Source organism: Taeniopygia guttata, chromosome 8 (assembly GCF_048771995.1).
Source record: "Taeniopygia guttata chromosome 8, bTaeGut7.mat, whole genome shotgun sequence".
Taxonomy (NCBI): domain Eukaryota; kingdom Metazoa; phylum Chordata; class Aves; order Passeriformes; family Estrildidae; genus Taeniopygia; species Taeniopygia guttata.
This window is the reverse complement of record NC_133033.1, coordinates 30,795,614-30,816,476: the sequence shown is the minus strand read 5'-3', so window position 1 is coordinate 30,816,476 and position 20,863 is coordinate 30,795,614. Positions and strand designations below refer to the sequence as shown.

The 20,863-nt window shown below is 40.0% G+C and overlaps 1 protein-coding gene across 13 annotated transcripts in view; it reads left to right on the top strand.

Annotated features, from left to right (window-relative positions):
• Window positions 1-20,863, top strand: part of CEP350 (centrosomal protein 350) — a 69,450-nt gene that overhangs the window by 19,147 nt on the left and 29,440 nt on the right. For 10 of the 13 annotated variants that reach the window (XM_030279607.4, XM_072932957.1, XM_072932958.1 and 7 more), the window contains 19 exons: window positions 2,322-2,465; window positions 3,269-3,924; window positions 4,271-4,392; window positions 5,666-6,717; window positions 7,314-7,467; window positions 8,602-8,765; window positions 9,674-9,863; window positions 11,192-11,406; window positions 11,528-11,691; window positions 12,343-12,453; window positions 12,698-12,829; window positions 14,311-14,435; window positions 14,815-14,934; window positions 15,374-15,540; window positions 16,012-16,208; window positions 16,915-17,099; window positions 17,991-18,078; window positions 18,431-18,577; window positions 19,369-19,526. In XM_030279607.4, the coding sequence (XP_030135467.4) occupies window positions 2,322-2,465; window positions 3,269-3,924; window positions 4,271-4,392; window positions 5,666-6,717; window positions 7,314-7,467; window positions 8,602-8,765; window positions 9,674-9,863; window positions 11,192-11,406; window positions 11,528-11,691; window positions 12,343-12,453; window positions 12,698-12,829; window positions 14,311-14,435; window positions 14,815-14,934; window positions 15,374-15,540; window positions 16,012-16,208; window positions 16,915-17,099; window positions 17,991-18,078; window positions 18,431-18,577; window positions 19,369-19,526 (4,291 nt within the window). The remainder of the gene's footprint in view (window positions 1-2,321; window positions 2,466-3,268; window positions 3,925-4,270; window positions 4,393-5,665; window positions 6,718-7,313; window positions 7,468-8,601; window positions 8,766-9,673; window positions 9,864-11,191; window positions 11,407-11,527; window positions 11,692-12,342; window positions 12,454-12,697; window positions 12,830-14,310; window positions 14,436-14,814; window positions 14,935-15,373; window positions 15,541-16,011; window positions 16,209-16,914; window positions 17,100-17,990; window positions 18,079-18,430; window positions 18,578-19,368; window positions 19,527-20,863) is intronic. The other 3 variants (XM_030279610.4, XM_072932954.1, XM_072932955.1) reach the window with 2 other exon arrangements.

Sequence of the window (20,863 nt, the reverse complement as noted above, 5' to 3'; positions counted from 1 at the left end):
ATAATCAAGAAGGCTTCCAGATATGCTTTGTATTTGGTTTTAGTTTTCATACAAAGTGAGTAGCTGCAATCACACGCACAGCAATTTATTTTCTTTAAATATATGCAAGTTTAGGCACCTTTTGACTCTCTCTTAAGGTTTTTTATTTTTCCTTATGTACAGTGACCCATAATCTGTAAACATTTTGAAGAAAAAAAAAAGCAGCTTTAAAAATTACTACAAAGGATTTTTAGAGAGTGAATATGTGCTTCTGCATGCTGTAAATCCTGCTTGTGACTATTTTGTGGTAAGGAATACTAATACTTGAAGTGATAAGCATGGATTTGCTCCCTCCTGTGCTGGTTAATCCTTAGTTAAGGAATTGCACTCAGCTGCCTTATGTATTTATGACAGCTCCAAGTGAGGGAGGAGCTCAGTGCACAGGAGTGTTGCCCAAACCCTTCTTGAGCTCCATGAGTCTTGGGACTGTAACCAGTTCCCTGGGGAGCCTGTTCAGTGCCCAAACACCCCCTGAATGAAGAATTTTTTCCTAATAGCCAACCTAACCCTCCCTGACACAACCTCAGGCCATTTCCTCAGGTCCTGTCACTGTTTACCATGGAGAGCAGATCAGGGCCCACTCCTCTGCTTTCCCTTGTGAGGAAGCCCTCTATGCCTTCAAGGGAGTCAACAGCTCTAAGCTCCAGCCCCTCCATTATATAAGAAGCCACCCCCTGTTATAATGAATTAAATCTATGCAAAATGATGGCCTGAAATCCCTGGAAGACACGAACCAGCTCTAAGTGACATGTCCATGCTCGTCCATCCTCCTCCAGTCATTGCAGTAAGAAACTGCTTACCATGGCCAAGGCTATTAATAGCCATGGCTCGTGTTCTGCCCCCTTGGCGTGTTTTAGTTAAACAGCTGACTTGAGATGGAAGATGACACTTTACATTGGCTCTTTAAACACACACTGAACTAATGTGAGAGCAGTGAGTTCTGCAGGAGAACCCCTTTGGCTGATGCCTCTGTTTCAGGGAGGCTTGTAGTGACATGCTTCAAGTGACAGCTCTTTTATAAAATACTTGGATAATTTACAATGCATGCAAGGAGTTCTGCTAGAAAAGGGTTGAGTAGTGGGCTGCAGACTTCGAGGTTAAAATAACAACAAGCAAGGGGGTTGGAAACTGAGGACTAGGATTGCCAAAACAATTATTCTGCTGTGCTGGATTTCACTTTGACATTGTTGGTATCCTGTCTTCAAAGTGCTGTTGGGCCCAGTACAGTGCCTTTTTTGTTTGGCTGTGGTGATCTCATGCTGCAGTGGCTGGGTTCCTTTAGGCAGAGCACTTGGAGGTAGAGCCCGAAATGGAATTTTTAAAAGTCAACTGCAAATTATATATTCAAGTTAGGTACTTTTCTGGAAATTAAATACCCTTGAAAGATCTGATTAATTTACAGATCATTAATTATCTGAATTACCTAATTAAATTTTCTTTTTTATGCTGTGTTTTTCTCCAAAGCAACTTTAAGGTCATTATTAAAAAAAAAATATTAGTATTGGAAGTTAGTGTGTAGAAAGGGAGTTGAATAAACCTCTTGTTTAATCTACCCAATATTAGGTAAAGAAGCCACCATAACCAATTGTTATAATTTAATTATATGTTGGATGATAAAATAATCCTATAATATTTTGATCGGGTTTCTGTCACCTGCAAGATATTTTGTCCTTGAATTAAATATCAACTAATAGGGTTTATTCTTAACTGTTTTCAGTGCTGGAGCTGAAGTCCCAGCTAAGGGACAGTGAGTTAGCATTGGTGTAAAACATCTGCTGCTTGATATTTTTAACCTCCTCACAAGATGTATCTCGCCAATTAATTATCTGTAAAAGTGTTTCGAGTAGTTTTTGGGGTTTTTTCCTAGAGTTTTGGCTAATACTATTTTGATAGGAAGGCTAAGGGGTTTTTATATCTCACCTTTATTTTTGTTCCTCTTATTACAACAATTTAGTTACTTTTATGTTTTTATTGTTTTCCATATTTGAGTGGTGGTGAACAGCTCTAGAAATATTACCCCTGTCCCTAGTAAGGCTTGTTGGTATATTTTAGACCTTCATAACCTGTTCTCCTTCTTTAAATCAGTTTTTGTAGGGCTTTAATGTGCTGCAGTGTGTTTTGGGTGTTACACTGGGACATCAGTGTTCTGGCTGTTTGTGTAACTGCAGCTGTACCACTAATGCAGAATTAAATGGTACAGAAATGATGAATGGCTGCAATGATACTTCTTTTTGATACCATGGCAAATCCTCTAAAGCTTGACTTTATTCTTTACTTTGAAGGTGGAAACTATGTGATAAGTGCATCCTCCTGGCGGGAGGGACAAAAGCTGGCCAAAAAGATCCTGGGTCCAGCTCCCAGAATAGAACAGGACAGAAGAGCTGTATCCAGTGACAGAACAGGCCGAGAGAGAGCTGCCAAGTCTGGTAAGTTGTTCTTTTATCACTGAGCTTACTTCATTTTACTTTATTATATAACACTGCATGTCTGCAGACTATAGCAGACTTCTGAGATAGACTGTTCTGAGATAGGAGTTTCTTACCAAAATTGCTCCTATTTTTAACCTGGAATTTGAGGGAGGTCAGGGGAAGTTTTGCTCACAGCCATGGCTGGGGTGCATAACCTCTGTTTCTGGGTGCATTATGGACTTTTTTTGGTGCCACAATCCCTGCACATGGGACTTGGGGAGTGCTACATACTGCAAGGGTGCTTGGGATGTCTGGAAAAGATGAGATCTAGGCTGCAACCAAAAAAACTGGAACGCCTGCAATCTGTCTTTGCCTCTTGAAGCCAGTGGGGAAAGGAATGGCTAGCAGTGATTCACAGGCTAGATGAATTTTGCAAGTGTGCTGTACATAATCGATAAGCTGTGATTGAGTACCCCAGTTTAACAGGAACTGTGGTTCTTCCAGATGTGGTCATCCATGTGCATCATAAATACTCATTGATTCCTTCACCAGCCTTTTTCAGAATTTATCCAGGATCTCAGACAGGACAAATAAGGCATGCTGGGAAATGCTGTGCTTCTTATGCCTGTGAGGTGGTGAGGCTGGTAGGAGTAGAAAGGGTGTGGGCTCAGTCTGAGCAAAGGCTGCCACATTGAGATCGTGACACCGGATGAAGCAATGACATGTTCACAGCAAGATCTGCACTCCTCCCTCATCCTTCTTTTTCCAGCTGTTTCCCAAATTTGATTGTTACCTGACATATTTGACATCTCATTCTTTAGCAGGCTGCATTGGAAGGACAGGTTCTGATTCTAGATTGGATGTTACCCGTAAAAGCTCTTCAAGAAGTTCCGAAAGGTCAAGAAGTAAAGTACGGTCTGAGACCAATCTGAGAAAACTGGAAGCTGCTCTTCCAGATGATAACCAAGAAGATCATTCCTCTGTAAACAAGGATTTCCTGCCTGTGGAGATACGTGGAATTCTTGATGACCTGCAGTTGGATTCCATGAGTACAAAGCAAGAGACAGATGTGGAAAAGCAGAATCAAAAATCTGTTTTGCCTACTCAAAATATGAGGAGCCACAGTCCAACCAAAAGGAAACCGGACAAGGTAGCGGCCAGTGAGGATCCTCAGGTGATCTCTAAGAAACGCCACTATGACAGTGATGAGGTTCGTCAGTACATCATCAGGCAGCAGGAGGAGAGGAAGAAGAAGCAGAATGAAGAGAAGAAAGCACAAAAGGAGGCAACAGAACAGAAGAACAAAAGGCTCCAAGAGCTCTACAGAAAGCAGAAGGAGGCTGTTACTAAAGTGAAGAATGTGCCTCCTCCTGAGCCTTCAGCAGCCAAAAGGTTACAGGAAACCTATTCCAAACTCTTGCTGGAGCGAACACTTTTAGAAGAGCCACCTCAGCTGCCTACAGTGCAGGAAACACAGGTATAGCTGATTCACTAACTTAATGTCTTGAAGTTGTTTGCAGGAATAGGAGCTCCTGTGTTTAGGGAGGTTGTGGCTTGTGCTGTTCTGGTTGTTATCAGTTAAGAAAAAAGAACAAATCAAAATGTAGCTTTCCTTAAACATAGTGATTTCAATGTACAGCCTCTTTGCTAGTGGCTGCTTTTTGGCACAGCAAGGCTTATTAGAAAGTTGACTGAAGATCATCTTTCTATTTTAAATAGAAGCTGAATTCTGGATATTAGTCTTTTCAATGGTAATGAGGCAAGAGCTCCTAAACTCTGACAAACTTTTGAAAATGCATTTTTCTGGTTGTCTTCATCTCTAGCCCAGACCTGGTTATCAACCATCTGGGGAATCTGACAAAGAAAACAAGGCTCAAGAGCGTCCTCCGAGTGCATCTTCCAGCAGTGACATGTCCCTTTCAGAACCACCGCTGCCGCTACTGAGGTGAGCAGATGGGGCGTTGGGGGAGACAGGAAACTGCTCCTGCTTTCATCTCTGAGAGGAGAAAATAGCCTTGGCTCTTGGCTTCCTGTTCCAGTGAGAGTAATTATCTTTAGGTCAATTACAGCATTTTCCTCGCAGTAAAGAGGAAGGTGATGCAGGAGACCATAGGAAAATTTTGGCTATGGCTGATTTGTGAGTGTGTAAATAGATAAAGTGAATGGTGGTTGCTGGTAATGTTTTGTTGACATCAGTGGAATGTGTATTTCATATTGGGACACTCTTATTTCCTCTGCCATTGCCATTGGGGAAGAGAAGCTGATTGTATGAATGTATTTGTTGATTTTTCTTACTTGATTTGCTCAGTGTTGCTGTTTGATCTGTTGTCTCAGATTCAGCCATTGGTTACTGTCTATGAATTACCAAACACCTCTGCTTCTGCTTGAAACTAGCCTTTCCCTATTTCTTTTCATGCAGCTTTCCCAATTTTGAATTTTTCAGTGTATTATCAAAGTTTTCTTACTGCAAGTCAAGGCGCCTGACCAAACACTTAGCTGTAAGGAACTAAAAATCCTGAAGTTTCTTGGATATCCTTAATATCCCTCTTCTGCAAGTGTCTTCATTTTTAACTACATCATGAATGTCTGCTTCTTAAATGTATACTTGCTTCAGTATCTGTACTCTGACTTAGTAAGTGCAATGAGACCCGTTTCCCTTCTGGAAAAGTTCAAGGAAGCTCACTGGGAATGCCATGTACTACTGCGTGTAGAATGAAAAGCTAAACCGTATGGTAAATACTGTTAGTGTAACATCATAAAGAAAACATGTAATTGCTAATAGTAGAGGAGAGATGAGACTCACAGGACTCATAAGGTATTCAAGAGACCCTTGCAGTAATGAGAGAATAAGTTTTTTGGGGGGACTTTCGAGGTGTTCTAGTGTTCTGGACATGGGCAGGTGATAAGGAAAAAAAATTCTCCCTTTTGGAGTCAGGAAGTTTTTGGAAAAGACTTACTGCTGACAGTGAAAAACCTCAGATTGTTACAACCTAAAACAAAGAGTGCACATCGATGGCATTTCAGATTTGAGAGGTGCTGTGTTGTTTGGTTTGTTGGTTTTTTTACTAAATAACATTGTGTTTACTGTCCCATTCCCTGCCCCTCCGATTCTACCAAAAAGTATTTTGTCCTGAAATTAAATCTGTGATAACAATGCGTTAATCTAATACACCAATATTTATGTAAATCATCAGCATAAATGTTGACTTTCATTTCAGGAGTGATCTGATGGAGCCTCCATGGGTGCAGCCAGACAGGTTGAGCCCAAGAGTTCAGCTTCCCCACCCACAAGCTCTCTTGGGCTCAGGTGGAGGCCCTTGTTCCCAGCACTGGAGTCTGGAGCAGATGGACCTTCTGTCAAAGGAGTGTGACGCGATGTTGGCAGGCAGGAGGAGCCATTCTGCCCCTGTGGGGTCCCTGATGCCTCAGTTGTACCTGAATTCATCTGCTGCACAGGAAAACCTCCTAGTAAAACCTTCTGCCAGTCAGTATAAGAGCAAATTAGATCGCCTTGAAGCTTTGAAAGCTACAGCTGCTTCCCTTTCTAGCAGGATTGAAACTGAAGCCAAAAAGTTGGCTGGCGCTGGTATCAACTATGGTACCACCTGGAACTCAGAATTTATACAAGAAAACCAGGATGAGGGACGGTGGGCAAAGGCTGTGAGTCCTCCTGTGAGGGAGGAAAATGAAAATACTTTTTCAGCCAGAATTCAAAGGATGTTGGATGCCTGCGTGTCTCATACAGCCTTTGATGACAGCCTTCCTGGGGTAGGCAACCTTAGTGAGTTTAAAAAGCTCCCTGAGACCATCAGACCTCTTACTGATGTAATCAGCCTTGGATTGAGGTCTCCTGCTGCTCACAGGCATGAAGGCATCCTGGGACATTTGTCCAAGAGGCAGATGGACTCCCCGGGGCGTGAGAACCAGGCATATCCTCTGAGCAAAGCCGTTACTCCCCACGAGTCCAGCATTGACTCCATCAGCGAAGGGCCTCTCCTGAGTGATGAAAACCTCTCAGAAGAGGAAGGAGGCCAGCACAAGCAGCTGCCACTGAAGATGTTGGAGACATTAAAAGAGAAGGATTTTTGCATTCGGGAGAGAAATGCTTTTGAGCCCATAAAGGAGTTTCAGAAAGCAGCTGAGAGGTACTCCCCACTTTTCACTCAGACAAGTGACACACATAGCAAGGGGCCTTGGGAGGAACTGGCAAAGGGAAGTCCCCACAGTGTCATCAACATCTTTGCAAAGAATTACCAACTTCATGGAAAAGGTAAAAATGGAAGCATTTCTCAAAGCTCTTGTGAATTGCTATTTTCCCAGTCCCACTGCTCCATGCACTTCATACTTCACTGTTAAGGAATGTGCTTTCAGAGGTCTCAAATATGAATCTGTGTAAATCATGATTTACAGCTGTCTCATGCAGTATGCTTTGTTTCATTTTCTTTTTCTTTTTTTTGTACAAATTTATTCCTCTTTTTTATGAGTACTTTGTCTCTGACGTTTTCTGAGAAGTTGATTTCTGTCTTGTGTTTTTTCTCAATTCTTTTTACCTTTATATTATTTTCTTTAAAGATGATTGCATGAAATTTTCTGCAGATGACTCTACTCTAAAGCACTGTGCTCTTCAAGAATGTTTTGGTTAGAGTATGTTAATGAAGTAAAGATTTTGATAATTTACAAAAAGAGGAAGACTATGCTTGTTATGTTGTGTTAAAACTGCCGTGGAACAGCTGTACTGCTGTTCTGCTGATGATTTTTTGTTTGAAAGGAAGTCATGGTAACTCATGGTTGGGTGGATTTTAATTCCTATTGCCTATATGATGTATGTTTGTATTTATTATAATTTTTGTCCTCTCCACACATCAGTGTTTGAAGAAAGGCTGAATGGAGGCTCTGCCCTTCTGCGCCCTTTGCTCCCTGCCATGAGCCCTCCAGAGAGCGTGGCTTCTTATGAGGATGACTTTGCCTCATCGCAGGGAAGCAGCACTTTAACAGACAAAAAGATTTCACGTGATCTCAGGTAACTGTTTTAGACTTCCTAGAAAAATAAAAATGCAGAATTCAAGAGAAAATAGTTAATACAAGGTTTGTTTCATAATATGCTGGATATCTTTTCTGCTGTGCTGTACTATACTGGTCAAAGTGATGAAGGACTTTCTTAGGACCCTGCAATTAATAGAGCAGCCAACATAATGAAGGTGGAGTCCAGTATTTCTGTTCCATGTCTAATTTTTGCTGTTCTTTAGCCTGGACTGGTAGCTTTAGACAAGATTTTTATCCTTTGTAGTCTGGTAAAAATTAGTTCTCTGACTTGTGTGGCTGCAATAATGCTCAGTTGAGTAATCTTGTAATTCAGAAAAAATATTAAAGATATTTTACGTCTGAAAATGACTTCAGTACTTCAAAACCTTGTGGTAAATATGTAATTGCTTTCAGTAAGCATTTGTCAGTACTTACTTAGTAGAATACATGAACTGTCTGTAAGAATTTTTAAAAGCTTTTGTTCAGATTAAAATTTGAAGACTGTAGATCCTAGACTCTCCATGTCTACTACATGGATTCCTAAATTTTCCAAGACCCTCTTTCTTGTATGTTTATATCTTTTGGGCACCTTGTGTGAGGCCACAAGTATGTTTGTACCAGTGATACTTCAGAAGAAAAGAAGTTAAATGGCACTTTGCACACTGAAAATTATTCTTTCTGATTAAAACTTCTTTCTTCTGCTGGTATTATTTAGTGTGTGATGCATTGGCATCTCCTTTTTGCAAGTATTTTGTGATTCTTTATTGAAAATTGCTTGTATTTCTGGCATTTGACATCTGTATGCCTAGAGATTATCTGAAATGCAGTCACAGTTTGAGTCATTCTTATGTTGTTCAGGTATGGAGTCAAATAGGTCTTTAGAGCTAAAATTGGAAAGCACAATTGTTACCCATCTTATAGTCTTTCATATTATTGGAAGCATGTTTCAGTATGTTCAATATCATCTCAAACTTCCCAATGCCTTAGCTGTCACAGTTTTTAGTTCCAAAACCAATGCTTTTGTAGATGGGTTGATTAGTGCAGTTTAGTCATCTAGTTCAAAATGTGGTAGTTTGCTTGTGGTGCACGGGAGCTGGAAGTCCTTAATCACCAGCAATGTGCTCCTTTCTAGTGTTGGTGGCAGCAGTAATTCAAGCATTCAGGAAGAAATTCCCAGTGGGAAGTCTGCCCTTGAGCCTCGGTCAGTGGAGCTTGGTTCTCAGCACTCATCAGGACCCCGGTCTGCAGCATCTTCCCGCTCATCTGCTTCCTCCAGAAAGAGAGGGAAAAAGGAAAGTAAGTGCAATACTTGGCTGTGGAGGATCCTTTTTTATTAAGGCTTTTTTTGTTAGGAAAATTGCAGTCCTACGGATCTGGAAACTGTAATCTAATACTGATAGAATTATTGATTTATTCTCCCAGTGATTCCTTCTTAGGTTGTTTTTGATTTTGGTTATTCTCTGACCTTAAAATACAGTAATTTAAAGTTAAATAAGCAAGAGGTTGTTAACAGCATTGAAAAGTTTCCTTTTCTAAACCAGCCTTCTAATAAATAAGTTAATTTTAATATTGTGTGGGAACTATCCTTAGATTCTATACTGAGAAAATGCCAATAGGCTTCTGAGTTATGGCCATGTTTGTGAAAGTGACAATAAATTTGCCTGAATGCCTTGTCTTTGGATCACAGTTAGTTTTCACCAGTGCACAAATGAATAAATAGATTGGTTTTTGTGGTAACTTGTCCATTACAAAAGCATGAAGAAAATTGAGACTTGGTGCACCCGTAGTATATAAGCAATGGATAAAAAAAAGCTAGGTTTTAAGCCAATGGAAACATGACAAAAATAGGATTAGGCATTCTAAATTATCTCTCTTCCTATTTTTTCAAAGTTCTTTACCTTTCCCCCAAAAAGCTAGGCAGTATCCTGATTATTAGTAGTAAAGAATCAAATATGTATTTTCCTTATTTAAACTGATAGTGTGCTGAAATGAAGGCTGAGTGACAGTTTTGGCAGTGAACACAATATATAGAAGAAAACTTCATTGCCAGTTCTACATTTCTTGCTTGTTGGATCTCTAGGCTTATAACTCAAAGGCTTCTTGTATCAGGGAAAAACTTCTCAATTCATTGTTTTGAGGCTTGTGACGGTAAGGTATTCACATGTAGAACCAAGCAAACTTTTGACACTGTTGTTGCTTCTTAGGGTTGGACACTTTCAATGGAAGCGCTCACCACTTTTCTGTGGAAGAAGATAAAATACTGTCTGAATTAGAGAGGGGATCCCAGCAGACTAAGAAATCCTTATTGAGTAGCAGAATTTCTAATAAAGAGCATGAGCAGAACCCAGATACAGACAGCACACTGGAAAACTTGTCTGGACACTCCCTGATGAGGTAACAGGAATGTAATGAGACTTTATGCAAATATATTGATGCTTGGTAATGTTCCTGGCTGTGTCTTTGGACATGCAAAAGGGAAGTAACAGAAATGGCCAAATGTTAGTAGGATGTGCATGCAGAAAACATTTCTTCCCTGTATTTTAAATATGAAACTTGGTGTCTGTCATGTTCCCTACCTTAAGCATTGAAATACAGTTTTTGTTTACCTATTCTAGAAAAAGCCAATTAGAAATGTGTCAAGGTTTAATCAACCTGTGCAGTTACCTTTATTTTTTCAGTAGATACACAGACAATTTTGGCTGTACTTGTGTTCAGCTAATACTCACAAAGCCTACCCAGCTCTGTGAGTCGATGCCTTTTGAGAGATGAACCCATCCTTGGAAAAGAGTGCATTAAAAAAAGAAAGAAACATATGTTTTCTGTTGCAACCTCTTTTTATCTAGCTAAAAATGCAGTTTTTCCGTTAATTGTCCAGTGAAGGTGGTTATGAAACACTCGGTTTTCACTGCACTTTTTTCTAAAAAGCATCAAGCAATAGGAGTGATATCTCATTCTGTGTTGGTTTAGAGCAATTCTGAGGTATTTGCTTCTGTTGGTGCCTGTTGCTGACTTCTAGAATTGGGTTTGAAAGGTCTTTTGACCTTCTAAGGTGTGCCAAGTAATGCAGAATGTCTTCCCAAAGGATTTAAACAGCCACTGTTAATCCTCTTTAGCCTAATAAAATTGAAATAGTAAATTTAAGAAGCGTCTTTATTATTTTATCTGTTTAAAAAAGAAATGTCTTCTCTCAAAAAGTGTTACCATAGTATCTTAAGAATTGTTCAAGTCAAGTTTTTGTCTTCATTGAATTTTAGGAGAGAGATCAAGACTCAGGGCAGTGGCTTGTCACAATCAGTTGCATGCATGTGCTGATGGTAAATAGTTCAGTTTTTAAATGCACGTGCAGATTGATTGCCTCCTGACTTTCTCATGCCAGGCTCCTAACAGGAGGCACTTAAACTGCTTGTCTGGTCATGTAGAACATGAAGATACTGTGTTAATTAAAAAAAAAAAAAAGTTTGTATATGTGCTAACTAGGCTTAATAACTGGGGAAAAATAGGGTGCTCTGGAAACTTAACTCTGCACTGGGATTTAGGGACAAAACCCATCTCATGAGGCCCTTTCCTGAAGACAGACTGGGCATTTGCAAACTGAACAAACTGTTCCCTTTGCATGGATCTGTTTGTGTGTAGGAACAGAAGAACAAGATTATTCCTTTATTTTATCAAATAACTGGACTAGGAGAATTTTTGACTCCTTTTGGTTTTTGTTTTACTGTCAGTTTCTCAGACAAGGGAAGACCTCAGAAGACACCGATTTCATCCCCATCTTCAGGCTCCCAAAAAATGTTGCAGTTGGATTCTGTAGGCAATACAGCAGAAAGAGTCAAGTCACCTTCTGGCTTTTCTGGAGGTACAGCCCCAGGGCTGAAGCCAAACGTGGCCTTCCCTGATGTGGGCCTGGGAACCAGCAGGGCTGCAGCAGCCTCAGCAAGCGGTGAGTGTTTGTAAAAACCATGCTGATGCTGCAGCGTTTTTCCTGGAGTTTTTGCTGTGGGACAGTGAGGTCTGTGGGACAATGAGGTCTGTGAGGGTGAACAGTATTTGCTGTCCTGCAGGGTGCATGCGCTTCTCCCCCGCGGGGCTGCAGCACCGTTTGTCAGCGGAGCTGAACTACCTGAGCGCTATCGAGGAGTCCGTGCGGCAGCTCTCGGATCTGGAGCGGGTACGAGGCATTTCCCTCGCCCAGCAGGAGAGTGTTTCTTTGGCTCAGATTCTCAAGGTAATGGGGAAATATTTCTTTGTCTTAACCTTTCCCTTTTTTTTCTTGCATTGTTTGTTTGCAAAAAAGTTAATCAAGTTAGGGCAAGTTAAGCTTTTGTTAGCAGTGCAGAGAAATCGTAATGGGCATGAGGAGGCATCTCTGATAATGGCCATTTTTTAGGGTGCATATCTATTATCTTTAAGTTGACACCAAGGAAGTAGCTGCTCTGGAATATGTGTCATTCATATACTCTTAGCTGGAATCACTGTTTAGGTTGTGTTCCTCAGATAAAAGCATGATTGTTTATTGGTATTGGTGTTGAGTTCCAGTGCCATGCAGTGTAGTTGTTTGGGCTGGATGATTTGTTTTATTCCACAAAAACAATATTTTTGCCTGAAGTTTCCTTATGTTGACAAGATTGTTTATTCTAGTTTGTTGAATTAATTGATCTCCTAAATTCCTTTCTGCACTGTGGTGGAAAAGTATGGGGAATGTGCATTGCCTCAGAAAGGAAGAGGGTCAGTGGGTTGAAAATTGTGTTTCAAGCAGAAGAGACACCCCCAGCAGAGTAGATCCAGATCTTTAAGAAGGTAGTTGCAACCAGTGGCTAAGCAAATCACATCATTATGTTTAAATTGCATGGTTAAAACTTGTTTTCCTGATCTTTAGGCACAACAGCAGCGCCATGAACGGGACTTGGCTCTTTGGAAAATCAAGGCTGAACAAGAAGCTTTAGAAAGTCAGAGACAGCTGGAAGAGGCAAGGCAGAAGGCAGCTCAGGTAAGGCTGCCCTTCAAAAATATGGAGTGGGTAAGAGACAAAATGTTATAAGTAAATCCATGCCTACAGGTATTCTTAATTTGAACCTGTGAACCTATGAAAGTACCAAAAGGGTTTAATACAGCTAAAAGAAACCCTCAAGGGCCTGTTTCAAACTTTTATCTGCCAGATTTTGAGAAATAAATCTGTAGTTACTATAGCCAGACTATTTTGAAGAACTGAACTGTCTGTGTTTTCTGCACAGGTCCATGCAGAATCACTGCAGCAGCTGGTCCAGTCACGGCAGGAGGCTGGGCAGGAGCCCCCATGCATGGCTGCAGCCAAGCAGGCAGAACCTGCACTGCTGTCTCCTGGTGCAGCTCACCAGCTCCGTGAGGTGAGGCCCCAGGGAGGGAGAAAAGCCATTTTATACTGAATTTTACTATTAAAACTACATTTTACTTTTTTGCCTTTTAAGTTATTTTCTGTTTGGTGTCATTCTTGGTACAACTTCTTCACTTTCGTAACATGAAAAATGATAGGACTTCAAAGGAGCTGCTCTGGCATCGTTACTTAGAAGTCAATCAGCAGCCTTAAATCCCTCTTCCATATTCTTATGATCTTCCAGTTAATGAACTGTTAGGAAGTTTGTTCTTCCAGGACAGATTGATGACAGTGAACATAGCATGTTCAGTTTGTAAGAGCTGCTCTCCATCAAGAATTGATCCTGTATCTGTTTCACATGCAAATTAAATTAGAAAAGCAACGAATTGCAATTTTGCTAACTGCTGGAGGTAGAACAACAACAAATAAAATTAAAAAAATAGGAGAAGGGAGAATCTGCAGCAAAGCTCTTGACTTGGTACAGAGTTTGAAGTTTCCTCGTTTTGAATCTCTTTGTTCTTCTTGTGCTATACAGAATATTTATTTTTCTTCAGGTTTTTATATCACTTCTTCAGTTTTTATACTTCTTGTTTCCAGTATGTAGCAGCTGCTTCAAACATGAATAAGGAGCACATTAACCAAGAAATGCTCTTAGTCCATCACAGTTTAGAAATCACAGCGACTGTGGGTCAGTATTATGGGATGGAGTGTAAAAGGCTGATGAGTGTGAACAGATTTGTTTCTTCACAGCTCATGCACATGTTGGTGCTCACTAAGGCTGGTTTTATGATGAGTAATGGAATTGTAGAATAATACTGATGTACTTGCTCTGGGTTGTGCCAAATGTATGAAGTTTAAATAATTTTTCAGTAGACAAGAAAGCTCAGACACCTCAAATAGATGCAGTGTATTGGTCATTGAGAGTAGGTAGTGAAGTCTTGGATAAAGACAAGGAAACATTTGTAGTTTTAGAGCTGAAGTGGGTGAAATCCAGTTAAGAAACAATGGAGAAGAAACAGAGAAGACAGCTTTTATTTGGTGTAAGGTTTTAATCTCTTCAAGTTTTGAATGAAGTTTGAAGTCTGAGCATAAGAGGTGCTGGTGGAGAGGCTGATGTGTTTATATCTGGTCACTGATGCTGGGTCAGCAGAGTAGCTTTTCCATCTCTGTTCATAAGTGACTCCAGGTACTCAGATGAGCAGCCATTTCTTTTAGCTGGAATGCAGCAGTGTCACCAATGTGCTGGGAATATTTTTGAATGTACACTGTAATTTATTATGTGTAAAGGAATGGAGTATGGAGGAATATGTATTCACACAGCAGTATGCACCTTTACCACCAGAAGTGGCATGTGTTACTAGAAACCATTGTAACCCCATATCTTAGACAGTCATTATAAATCACTGAATTGCCTGCCAGAGTGATTATTCTCTCCTCCAGAAGCATTTTGATGCTGATAAGCTGACTGTATTCCCTTGTTTTTGCTGTACTCAGATGACAGAGTTAGCACGGGACACTGTCAGTGCCCCAGCTGCTCCAGTCTCCTCCTTGTTTGACCACCAGCGGCAGCACCATTCAGAGTTCATGAAGCAGCTGAGGGCCCGAGCTGATACAAACAGGTTTGCCTTCATGTTTCACATCTTGGGAGTGGGGAAGTAAGATTTGTTAGGTTTTGCTTCACTTATTCTTGGAGAAAATGTGAAGATGTCATAATGAGTAAGTATTTAAGATGAACTTGGATTCTATCTTTATGCCCTTAATAGCATACACACACAAAATGTGACATTAACTTGTCCAGTGAAACTCTACATAAAAAGAGTAGAAAAAGATTATCTAAATGTTTTGTGGGATGCTTCAACCTAGTTTAAGCTTTAGGAAATCTTTTAGCAGGAATTTTAGCTGTTACTACTTCTAGTAAACTGATTAAAGCTCATGAAAACTCTATTACTCCTATGTTTAAGACAATGCAGATTTATCCCAAATGCTTCTCATTTCCAGGAAATGTGAGTCTGGTGCCATATCACAAGGTAAAGACGAGACAGGTGACTCAAAACAGGCATACTCACCAATGTTTGATAGTTACTCTGAGTCCTCAAGATCAAAGGTTCATGATCAGAGGTAAGAAGCTTTTTGTATCCTCTTCACTTACCTGATCTAGTTAGGTCCCCTGAAGTTTCTCACAGCCCTTCTCTGATCTTGAACTGGAAAAATGTTGTCCTCTGTAGTTCTCCTAACTTCTAAAACAGAATTTCTAACTTACTCATTCTTCTAAAATCTCAAAGAAGATTTGTTTGCATTTGTTTATCATCACTACTCACTACCAGGTAAAGGATGTGCATACCTTCAGACCACATGGATTTTAAGCTAGAATAAAACCAATAATCAGTAGTTTGATGAAACTTGGAATTTTAAAGTAGCCAAACTGCATTTTAAAAGCAAACCCTCTGCATGTTGTTTATTGTTGTGATGTTAATTGTGGTGTGTACAGTAGTAATGTAACATAAGTATTTTAAAATGTGCAAAGTATTTCTAAAAAAATCATCTCTGGATAACACAGTAGTACCAGCAGCCGCCAGGAGAGCCCTTCAGTTCCATCTTCTAAGGAGAATGAGAAAAAGCTTTCCCGTCGTGAAAAGACAGCCAGCAGTATTGAAGAACAGGCTCAGACTGCTGCAGATGATTCCTTGCCCAGTGACAGTGTTTTGTCCCTGCCAGATGAAAAAGGTTGGCTCTGCTGCTGGTGTGTGATGGGTCTGAAGGTGGTGGTGGGGGGGAGGGACAGTGGTGCTGTTTCAGAATGAATTTCTGAAATAAATGAGGGAAAGGTGTGTGAAGAAAGCTGAGCCCCAAGTGAATTGTAGTCTCTTAAGAGGTAACAGAGAATGGCACAGTGACATGGGAACCTTTGAGATTCTGTTGTGTTAGCTTAGCCACATGCTGAACCTGCAGGCACAACACCAAATGTTTCAGCAACTCCAGATGTGTTTATACCTGTGTACACAAATCTGCTGTCTCTCAAAGCTGGATAACAGATGTCTTCTAACTCAAAATCATTTTTCCCTAAACACTCATTTTTCTACATTAGTTATCTCCCTGTCTTTCTGACCCCCCTAACTTTAGTGAGATGAGACAGACTAAAATTTCATTCATGGTGCAAAACTGAGTGGAAAGCAGCTTTCCTGATTTCTCCCTCAGATTCCGCTTCTGTTGCAACAGAATATTCCCTGAAATTTGATGAGTCCATGACAGAGGATGAGATTGAAGAAAAATCTTTTCGGTCTTTGCTGCCCTCTGAGAGTCATCGCAGAAATAATCTGGAGAAGAAGAGGGGCAGTCGTGATGATTCTGATGAGGAAGTGTCCCCAGACAAAACAGCTCTGTCATCTATCAAGGTAGATGAGGCAACCATATTTAAGTTAAATTAAATTAACTGATCTTTGGAATGTGTTTTCTCTTGAGACTCCAAACACAGCTGAATAAAACATCCCAAAGCAAGCAGTGCTATGTAAAGGCCACTTGTCCTTGGCTCCTTGGCAGCCTGTTTGCTTGCAATCATTTTAGAAGCACGTTTCCCACCCATGCATGTATTTGAGTATGATGAAAATATACTTAGATATGCTTAAGCTGATAAGCTTCAAGTGGGCTGTTCTTAGCTGTGTTTGCAGGGTTGAGGGTTCTTTTCCTCCCTGTGTTTCTCTGAGCATCTTAAAACAGAGAGCTGTGTGAATCATGCTGTATGTCACTGTTGTACAGGTGTGATGACTTATGAAACAATCTATCCAGGCTTCTACCTAGTGGCTTAGGAGGAGTGGCTTTTTGAGGCAGGTTTTAAAAGTGGATTAAGTCTTCCAACTATGCTAACACACAGCTAGGAAATACAAGAGGATGCTTCATCTATCTGGCCAAAGTTGGGACCTCCCAAAACTGTCACACCGGGCAAAAATAGCTGGTCTGCACAAAGCTCAGAGAAAAAATAGCTTCCCTCTCTCCATCTGTTTTTGTGTATCTGTGTATATATACACAGAGACTTGCACTTTGTAATTGAAAAAAAGCCATGGCATTTCTGTGGTTTTGCGCCAACTTTATCTTTCCTTCTAGGAGCTAAGCATGCCATTCTCAGGGGGGCAAGACAGTTTCTCTAAGTTTACCATGGAGATGGTAAGACAGTACATGAAAGAGGAGGAAATGCGAGCAGCTCATCAGTCCTCACTCCTCCGGCTCCGGGAGAAGGCTCTCAAAGAGAAGACCAAGGCTGAGCTGGCATGGCTGGAACACCAGAAAAAGTAAGGCAGCTCTGAATATACATAATTGCTGACTGACCATTTCCTTCTACTTTTCAAGGTTTTGTTTCCACCTTACAGCTCCTTTATTAAAGTATTAATGGTAGAACTAATCTTCTGACATCAGTATTCTGTACAGTTGTTACTGGGACTTGGAAAGAGCAGGACCCAATTTATAAATGTGCTTTGGTATTTACATTGAATAGGATTTGATTAAGAATTTCACTGAAACAGTAGAAGAGCAGATATTTGTTGTCAGTTGGAGAAGGTTGTTGCCAGCCATTCCTCTACACATCTTAATTCAGGAAGATATAAAACTGTCAAACAGTTTGACCTTTCTTTGCTTGATGTGTATCTGAAGTAATTTTAGTTGACTCAGACCACATTTTGTGAATCTGGATACATGCTGTACTTAGTGATTTGTTTCCAATCTAAGATATGCTTTGTCCTGAAGTCCACTTAAAGTACTCATTGATACTAGTAAACAGCAGTGGCCAGATTTAATCAGTAATTTTCTCTGCATGAGAGTGCTATTGTTCAGCAGACATTTTCTTACAATTTCTTGTAATTGTGGATTTGACAAAGTATTAGTTTTGTGTTTCTCAAATGGTGAGTGTGCTACCTCTGCAGAGCTTCTGCCCATTCTTGTGTGATCTCCTATTACCTGCACTGGCCTTTTTACTGTGCCTATTTGACTAAATGCTGCAAAATATTTTACCATAGAGTATGCCAGTGATTAAGGTTTATACCCTTCTGCAGAATAGGAAAAATAAACTTCTTTTTATTTTTCACTTTAAAGAGTAAAAAACCTATTGTGCACTTTAAAAATATTACTTTATTATTTATTTATTATTATAAAGTAATCTTATTACTTTATACTTAATCTGTTTGCAGGCATTTGCGAGACAAGGGAGAGGATGATAAGATGCCTCCTATTCGAAAGAGGCAGCGTGGTTTGCTGCTGAGATTACAGCAGGAAAAGGTAAGGGATGCCCTCTAGGAAAGTCCTGTTGAAAGCCACGTGTACCCATTAAAGGTTTCAGACACTGTAAATACAAGAATGGAGAACCAGCAGCATTTCTTACCTGTAAGTTTTATTTGCATTTCAGTCATACTCAGTATGTTGTTCTCAAGGGTCCTTCTCTAGCTGTAATCTCATGGTTGAGACTCTGATTAATTAATCTCTAGTTCTTTGCTACTGAAGTTCAGCTGAGTTCCTTCCTCTTGTAACTGCAGCCATGTCAAACCCATAGGAAGGGCACTGTAGCAGCTTTGAATGTGTCCTTGAGAGAGGTCTGTCAGTGTTCTCATGCTGAACCTTTTCCACCTAAAAGGCAGAAATTAAACGTCTCCAGGAGGCAAACAAGGCTGCTCGGAAGGAGAGGCAGCTCATCCTTAAACAGCAGGCAGAAATCGAGCGAATCCGTCAGACTACAATGAAACTGCAGGAAAAACTGAAATCTGCAGGAGAAAACAAGCTGGTGAGTGTTCAGCATAGGAACTGGTGTCTTCCTTCCCTCTTCACCATGCAGCTTCAGTTTTTATAGGAACAGAAGGCTACTAGATTGGACCTATCACTTGCAAGTTTTGTCTGCCTGATGAAAAAGGTTGGCTCTGCCAACCTTTACCTCAGCAATTTATGTTTTGTTTCTTTAGAGCATCATTTAAGGAAATGCCTTTGGAGAAGTTACAAAATGTCTTAAATGCACAGTAGATGTGTTTGTTCATTCTCAGAGTGAACTAATGACTTTGGGAATGTGAATTTTTTGATGCTTAGATCTCTCAGGCTTTGATTTTTGTATGATTATTTGTCAGGCACAAAGTACTAAATATAAGCACTAACCCCAAAACTTCCTGCTGTGTGTGTTAGGGTAATTATGCTGAGTTTCTTGCCCCTACTGGCCTCCTTACAAAATTTTAAGAAGACACAAGTTTAATAGTAGTACTGTAGAAAAGGTTGATTTCCCGTTTGGGTAACTGAGTTTTGGTGGTTTGTTGTTTTGGGGGGCTGTTTGTTTTGGTTTTGGTTTTTTTTGTTCTGGGTACAGTTAGGGGAAAACTTAAATTATGGAGAGAAAGGATATGCTAAGAGCTTTGTGTCAAATAAAAATGAGGTTATGAAGTTAAATCTGCAAGTGGATAGACTTATCTGAAGCAGTATTTCACGCAATCTAGAGATTACAAGCTAAATTAACGCAAATTAATACAATTTATAAAGGATTTTGGAATAGTCTTTTAATGGTTCTTCTTTATTTTAACCCTTTAATTGCAGGAGCTTCCCAGTGAGGATGACATCAAGCAGAGCAATGGTTCCAGCCCTCTTCCAACTGATGCAGAAACACGCAGCCCTTCCCCAATCTCAATCTCCAGCAGTGAGACCAGCAGCATTATGCAGAAACTTAAAAAAATGCGCAGCAGGATGGATGAAAAGTAACTATATCTTTTTTTTTCTTTAGAAAAGTTTGCTATTTTAATGGAACAAGTTGGTTTGGCCCAAAAATGGCCCATCTGCACTAAAAATGGCTATCAGAAATATTGGTGATGTTGATATCACACTTTGATCTGAAATGCCTGAAAAACAACTGATTGGAAGCATGTGTAAAACTATATTAATCTTTGAACATAATAATTTAAAGGCTACAGTTCTTGCATGATTCAAACATTATGCTGGACCACGTGGTCAAGGTTTTATTGAAGAAGATTTGGTTTAATATTTTTTGTACTTGATTGAGTTGGTAAAAGCACATCAACTTAACTTAAGTGTTGGTATTTCTAGGTACAAGGAATATGGACAGGTTGTGACTTCACAGCACATCCTGTCAGAGTTTCTCTTGCAATGAGAGACTTGAAGTCAAATGGTCAAAATGATGCCTGTATTTTGTATCTTCCCTTTAATCTTAAAGAGTAAAAAAATATAGGGAGTGAGACTCTGGAATTACAGTGCCAATTTTTATTTGAGTTGAAATGTAACTTGTAACAGCAATTATCTTATACAAAACCTAGTAACTGAGTTTCAGATCTGGCTCACAGAAAGACACTGAGATTGTCAGGTATGTGAGTTCTATTTAATTATCCAGCTGCTGAATTTTAATTCTGCTTGCATTAAAATCAGGTAGGATGAACTCTTTAAATATTTTCTTTATTAATGGAGGTGATATGTATGTGACTGAGAATATATGTGGTTTACAGGTTGGAAAAATATTGAAAACGTTTCTTAGGCTCCAGAGGAAATAACAAAAGCCGTGTGCAGTTCCTATGTCTGAAAACCTAAAATGAATCTCCTGATTTCACCTATGAAGTTGCTTCAGATAAAAAATTGTTTCTTCATCCCTTCAGTGTAGCAATTGCTTTGTGTGCATGAAATATCCCAAACGCTTTACCTGCTTGTGCTTATTAGTTTGAAGCCCTAAATTCTTATTTGAGACTAATTAATTGAAAGTCTGGCTTCTGCCAGTTGCCACAAGAAAGTCTTTGCTTAAACAATTCTTTTGAACTTAGAACCAAGATAGTCACTGCACTTCAGTCTGTGTGGGTGATCTTTGGAATGTGTTTTCTCTTGAGACTCCAAACACAGGTGGATAAAACATCCCAAAGCAAGCAGTGCCATGCAAAGGCCAGCTGTCCTTGGCTCCTTGGCAGCCTGTTTGCTTGCAGTCATTTGAGAAGCACATTTCCCACCCATGCATGTATTTGAGTATGATGAAAATAAAACCCAACAGCAGTTAGGGAGGCTTTGGTGTGAGTAGGAAAAACTCAAAAAACATGTT